Source organism: Elephantulus edwardii, unplaced genomic scaffold, assembly GCF_000299155.1.
Source record: "Elephantulus edwardii isolate Elephantulus edwardi_28Jun2011 unplaced genomic scaffold, EleEdw1.0 scaffold00129, whole genome shotgun sequence".
Lineage (NCBI taxonomy): Eukaryota > Metazoa > Chordata > Mammalia > Macroscelidea > Macroscelididae > Elephantulus > Elephantulus edwardii.
In genome coordinates, this window is record NW_006399879.1 from 8,343,631 (window position 1) to 8,350,453 (window position 6,823).

The following is a 6,823-nucleotide window of genomic DNA, read 5'->3' on the forward strand; positions in this document are numbered from 1 at the left end:
GTTCCCTCAGGATTACATCATGTTCATGGGGTCTGTGGGGTGTTCCCTCAGGATTACATCATGTTTATGGGGTCTGTGGGGTGTTCCCTCAGGACTATGTCATGTTTATGGGGTCTGTGGGGGTTCCCTGAGGATTATGTCATGCCCATGGGACCTCAAAATGACACCATGTCTACAGGGCTGGGCCAGCAGACGTGGCCCCCTCCTCACCTGAGCAGCCTGCATGGCCTCCTTCAGGTCATAGTCAATCCGGGAGATGAGGTGGGCATCAAATCCAGCCAGAGCAAACAGCGTAGGGGTCGTGGCAGATGCTCCAAAGGGGTCGACGTGCCAGGAAAAGCGTGGCCGGATGCCGAAGGTCTCGTAGAGAAAGCCGTGTCCTTCTGCAGAGAGAGCACCGCATGCTGGACTGTGGCCCCCACGGTCACATGAGCCCTTCATGGACATCACTACAGGACAAGGCTGCAGGTGGTCCAGGACGTATCAGGGCCTCTAGGGCCATCATGATCCCTGCCCCTGACTGGCTGTCATATCTGCCCAGCAGTGAACGTGGGCATTATGGATTGGCTAAGGCTGCCGGCAGGCCAGGATGTGTTGCAGACCCTGACATGCTCTCCTTCAGAGCCTGTCCCTTCTAACCAACTGGAGGTGACCATGTGGGCCAGGTAGGGGACTCAGGCCAGACACCAAGGGTGCGGTCTTGCCTTCTCATGGGTCATCCGCCAGCTGTCCTTTTTCCCAAGGTCCTGCGACCCCCCAGTGGTAAGGACGGAGGCCACAGGCAGCAAGAGGCTGTGGTCAGTCACTTAGTTAACAAAACAGGTGTCCGCCTTCCCAGGCTGACTGCAGCCTGAGCTGCTGTGACTCTGAGGACATGGCACTTGATTGAAGCCAGAGTCTGTGGTCAGTCCTCAGCCAGGGTGCTTGCTATCCAAGAGCTGTCCAGCCTCGAGCCACAGTGGGCAGTGAGTCAACAAGCAGCTAGTGGTCAGCTGCTAACCAGAGGCCACAGTCTGGACCCACCACACGTCTCTTCAGGGTGGCCTAGTGGTAAGGAGCTGAGCTGCCAATATAAAGGCATGAGTTCGAATCCACAACCTGGCCTGTGGGAGAAGGATGGGCAATTTCTCTCCTTCCACGCGTGCATCGTTCAAGAAGCTGGACTCTATGAAAAAGAATGTGGCACCAAGACCAGGGGAGACTCATCAATCACCTGCCTTATGCAAATGACACAATCTTGCCTGCTGAAAGTGAGGAGGACTTGAAGCACTTGTTGCAGAAGATCAAAGCCTTCTCTAAGAGTTACACTTCAACATCAAGAAAACACACGTTGTCCCCACTGGACCAACAGGCAGCATCATGACAGATGGAGAAGATTGAAGTAGCCAAGGTTTTCATTTTACTTGTATCAACACAATCAACAACCTACAATCCACGCTTGTGGAAGCAGCAGTCAAGGAACTAGAGGCCACATGGCACGAGCACGTGTGCTGTCAGGACCTCATCACGCTGTTCTCAGGTGCTTCCTACACACCTGCAAGCTGGTGGGTGGGAAGACCAGTGAATGATTTTGGTGCTGAGAAGCCAAACAAAGGGAAGAGATGGACAGAGATTTCAAAGGCCAGCTCAAGAAGACAGAGCAAACTATGAGAGTGGAATGAGCAGCCTACCATGCAAGTACCCAAACTAGAATTGGAGAATAAAAAGGGAAGAACTCACTCAACATCTCTCAGGATGAAAGAACTGAAATATTCAAGCCTGGAGTTGGAACAGTGAGAGATGCTACGGGCAAAATCTTGAATAAACCATCGCAAGAACAAGGAAACAGCCTAAATGTCCAACCACAACTGAGTGGATAGAGAAATTGTGTACATTCACACAATGGAATACTATGTAGCACTCAGGAGCAAAGCTCCAGCAGCCAGGAAATCAAAAGACGTATCGCTATAGGAGTCTACTGTTAGAGACTCTCTAAAGTACTGAAGAGCAATGGTGTCACTTTGGAGACTAAGGTGCGCTGGATACAGGCCATGGTCTTTGCAATCACTTGCTATGCATCAGAGAGCTGGACAATGACTAGGGATAATAGAAGGAGAATTGATGCCTTTGAGCTGTGGTTTTGGAGAAGAGTATTGAATATACTATGCACTGCTAAGAAAATGAACAGGTTCATCCTAGAGAGGGTTAAACCATGCTGCTCCTTGGAAGCAAGGATTCTGAAGCTTTGTCTGACATATTTTGGACGTGTTGCAAGGAGGCACCAGTCCTTAGAGAGAGACGTCATGTTGGGAGAGTGGAGGGACAGCTCAGGAGAGGAAGACCCTCTATGAGGTGGATTGATTCATTAACTGGGGTAGTCAGAGTGGGTGTGTCGGAGACAGACTGGCACAGGATAGAGCAGGATTTAGGGTTGTTTATATAGGGTTGCTATGAATTGCAGGTGACTTGACAGCACATAACAACAACAACAACAGTTATAACTTGGGAGAGACCGGAGAGCATTTGCTGAGTGAACTAACTCAGTCTCATAAGGATAGATACTGCAGAAGACCATTATTGTAAAAATAGAAGGATAACTAGTAATACACGTATGGGAACTCAAAGGGGGAAGTGGTGGGAGCGGAGGGGTGAGGACGGGTAGTGGTGAAACCACAGGGTTGCACAGTTTGGTGGTGGTGGTGGGGAAATGGGAGGCATCCAGGTGAAAAGAGGGTAATGATGGGCAAAGTCCAATGGTGATTAATTTTATAAAACATAATGCATGGAAATGATTGTACGAAACACAATATGAATGAAGACTAGGATAAAACACAATGTAAATGAACTTTATAAGCAAATAAATATAAAATGTAAAAGAGAAGATGGAGGGATCCTGTCAAATGAGTCAGGGCACTTCAGAGCAGAGCCTGAGTCACCCAGTGAGTGGAAAGACCCTATACAGACCCCGATACCAAACAATCCACGAGGAGACAGCCCAGAGCCTCGGTCGGGACCTGGAGGCCCCAGAAGGGCAGGGCGAGCTCAGGTCCTGAGGCAGGAGGGCGAGTGTCCAGTGTTCTGGGACCCGGACATTCCTGAAGAGGACTCTGGAGACCCCGAGGTGGTGGCCCTTCTCGCTGCCCCGTCACAGGGACTGGTGACATTCCATGACGTGGCTGTACGCTTCTCCCAGGACCAGTGGGGTCGTGGGGATCCAGCACAGAGAGTTCCACGGAGAGCACATGCTGGAAGAAGGCTGCAGAACTGTAGTATCTCTGTCATTTCCAACCCCAACCAGAGGAGAATGTCCAGGTTCGAGAGGAAGAGTCATTTCCCCCCCCCCTTGTGTACCATTGAATCGGATCAACTGGCACAGGAGGAGACTGCCCCTCCTTCTCCAGCAGAACACCTGGTGGATTCGAACTGCATGCCTTCAGGACTGCAGCGCAGCTTGCCACTAGGCCACCAGAGCTCCCTAGAAAGTCTTTTCCCCCCTAATTATATTGGTTTGCTTACAAAGTTTGTATACATTTGTTTCACACCTTTGAAAGGAAGACTCTTGTGTCCCAACTACCCAAGAACTCAAGAGCCAGAAATGCTGAGGTTTACCCGCACAGGAACCAGAGTGAGGGGGTACCGTGAGGGGAGGACTGAGTCGCGATGTCTACAAGGGTCCTGGTAGGCCCAGAAAGTCAGCGGACTCCTGGCTGGGATCCACTCTGTGGGGATAATCTAAGCAGATTTAATGGCATGAAATTTGGTACAAATATTTATCAAGGTGACAGTTTCACAGATCTTCAAGATCCTATGCCCGTCCACTCCCTGTGAGGGGTCATCATGACCGTCCTGTATCTGGTAACTCTAGCTGAGAAGTCACAGGGGAGAAATCCTATAAATGCGCACAGGTGGGGGCTCACATCTCACCAGGCACCAACGATCCACGGATGGAGGCTTTCCAGCCTCCCCTGGACCAGAAGAGTGCAGCTGAGACCGTAGCGATGATCCACACTGAGGGGATGCTACCTGAGAAACTCTACAGATGCGACGACTGCGGGGAACAGACCTTGCCAGGCCCTGGAGGACACGCAGGGAAACCCCTTTCCTATACTACTTCTTTATCTGAGAGGCTAGGCTCTATTGAGAGAAATGTGGCATCAAGATTGGAGGAAAATTCAACAACCTGCATTATGTAGATGACACAACCCTGCTTGTTGAAACTGAGGAGGACCTGAAGCGCTTGCTGTAGGGGGTCAAGGACTGCAGCCTTCAATATGGACTGAAGCTCAACATCAAGAAGACAAAGATTCTCATCACTGGGCTAATTGGCAGCATCTTGATGGATGGTAAAGAGACTGAGATTGTTAACAGCTTTAGTTTGCTTGGCTCCACAATCAACACTCTTGGTACCAGCAGCCAGAAAGTCAAAAGATGAATTGCATTGGGAAAGCCTGTTGTCAGAGACCTCTCCAAGGTACTGAAGAGCAGCACTGTCTGTCTGGAGACCAAGGTGCGCCTGATCCAGGCCACAGTCTTTGCAATCACTTGCTATGCAACAGAAATCTGGACAATGACAAGAGATGATTAAAAAAAAAAAGCAGTGATGCTTTTGAGCTGTGGTGCTGGAGAAGAGTGTTGACATGGACTGCCAGGAGAACAAAGATGTTCATCCTGGAAAGAGTGAAGCCAGGCTGCTCCTTGGAGGCAAGGATTCTGAAGCTTCGTCTGACATACTTTGGACATGCTGCAAGGAGGAACCGGTCCTTGGGGAGGGATGGCGTGCTTGGGAGGGTGGAGGGACAGCGCAGGAGGGGAAGACCCTAGATGAGATGGATTGATAGTGGGGTAATGTGGGTAGATGTGTCAGAGACAATAAGATTGGCACAGGACAGAGCAGGTTTCAGGGCTGTTGACCTAGGGTCGCTATGAGTTGTAAGCGACTCAACGGTACATAGCAACAACATACTATTTGTGGCAAAAGCTTTCGTCAGAAATCTGTGGAAATAACATAGCAAAGGGTCACTGTTGGAGATAAACGCTGCTTGTGTGGAGAGGGCCTCCCCGGCCCCAGGCAGCACCTGACACACCAGCAGCCGCCTGCAGACGAAGAACTCTGCCTCTGTAATGAGTGTGCACAGGGCCTGGACCACGGTGCAGCCTCTGCCAGGCACCCGACAGGATGTGCTTCAGTAACGCCCTCCCCATGCTGTGGGTGTGTCGGAGGGACCAGCTCGCCAGGCACCTGAGCGTACATGCTGGCTGTGCAGGACCCCAGGTGTGAGACCCCTTGTGCAGGACCATGGGTGCAGGACCCCCGGGGTGCAGAGCCCCTAGGTGCGAGACCTCCAGGTGCAGGACCTCTGGGTGCAGGACCCCGTGTCCGCCAGTGGAGGAGAGTGGGTTACCCCCATGAAGACCAAAGGCCTCCCTCTCTGAAGTTCTTGAGGTCAACAGTCACCACCGAGGACAGCAGTGACCACTGAGGTCAGCAGGGACCGCCCAGGACAGAAGTGACTTCCCAGGTCAGCAGTGACCACCCAGGGCAGCAGTGACCGCCCAGGACAGCAGTGATTACCCAGGACAGCATTAACAATCCCCAGGACAGCAGTGACCACTGAGGACCTCAGTGACCACTCAGGACAATTGAGGTGAGGCTGCAGTGTCAGCCAGACCCTCTCCAGCCTCCACGCTTTTCATGGGGCCCTGGAACGCTGAGGTCCGTGCGGGCACCCTCTGTTCCAGGCCCAGCTGACACAGGCGAGTCCCCAGCACTGCCACCCTCCCAGTGAGCTGAGCCTCACAGCTCGGGGAGCAGGAGGCGGCTCCCACCCCCAGAACAGCTGCCCACAACCCTCTTAGAAGCACCAAGGTGCTGAGAACAGGCCTCTTCGCTTGTGAGAAATGTCAAGTCTAAATTAAGGGGCGGGGGCATGGCTGCTGAAGATGGGAGGTGGGGGGAGGTGAGAACGGGGAGAGCACAGGCAGACCTGCGGATGCTGCCCAGGGCTGGAGGGTGAGCAGCTGGGGAGACGTGGGCATGCTGGGTGGGAGGGCAGGGCTCTGGGCACAGTGGGCAGGTGGGTGGAGCACTGGACACGGTGAGCAGTGCGCTGGGCATGGTGGTAGTCTAAGATGGGGGTGCTGGGGACTGCAGGTCTGGGGGTGCTGGACACAGTGGCAGCGGGCAGTGCTGGGGCTGAAGGGCAGCCAGCAGTGCCCAGGACAGCATGGGCGGCGCTAGGAGCTGGGACGGGCAGCTCAGGGAAGCAGGGAAAGATTTGCCCTTGGGAAGGTCAGAGGCCTCCAGGCTGGGGGGGCCCCAAATGCCCACCCGCCAGGACCACACTTCTCCCTCCCTGACCCAGGACCAGCTCTCGACAGGAGTGGGATGATGGGTCAAGAAAGGCGGCACCCCTCCCCAGAGGCACACTCCTGGGACAGACGCAGGGCTAGATGGCCAGCTTCAGAATGTGAGGTTGAGAAGACCCCAGGGTCCAGGCCACACCCCACCTCCACACACTCTTACTGCCACTCCCTGAACGCCCATCTGTGAAATACGACCCTTAACCTCACCACCTGCACTAGACGCTTTATAAAACTTGCCTTGTACCCGAGGAAACTGAGGCCTGGTCAAGACAGGCGGAGAGACGCGCTCTGGCCCTGTGGCTCCAGAGCCCACTCTCAAGTCCTCTGCCCAGGACTCAGCGAGTCACTGTCTCACTATGAGGGTGGACAGAGCCAGAAACAGGTCCTCTGACAACAACCCCCAGCCCGGCTGGAGGCCCTGAGGCCCCCTGTGTGTCAGCTGATACCCACCCCGGCCTGGCTGAGCCCCTGAGACCCCCTG

General features: G+C 53.6%; 1 protein-coding gene across 1 annotated transcript in view; it reads right to left on the reverse strand.

The window, feature by feature from the left end:
- MAN2B2 (mannosidase, alpha, class 2B, member 2) overlaps positions 1 to 6,823 on the reverse strand; it is a 38,128-nt gene that overhangs the window by 26,207 nt on the left and 5,098 nt on the right. Inside the window, exon 4 of the mRNA XM_006893674.1 lies at positions 211 to 383. Coding sequence (XP_006893736.1) covers positions 211 to 383 — 173 coding nt within the window. The remainder of the gene's footprint in view (positions 1 to 210; positions 384 to 6,823) is intronic.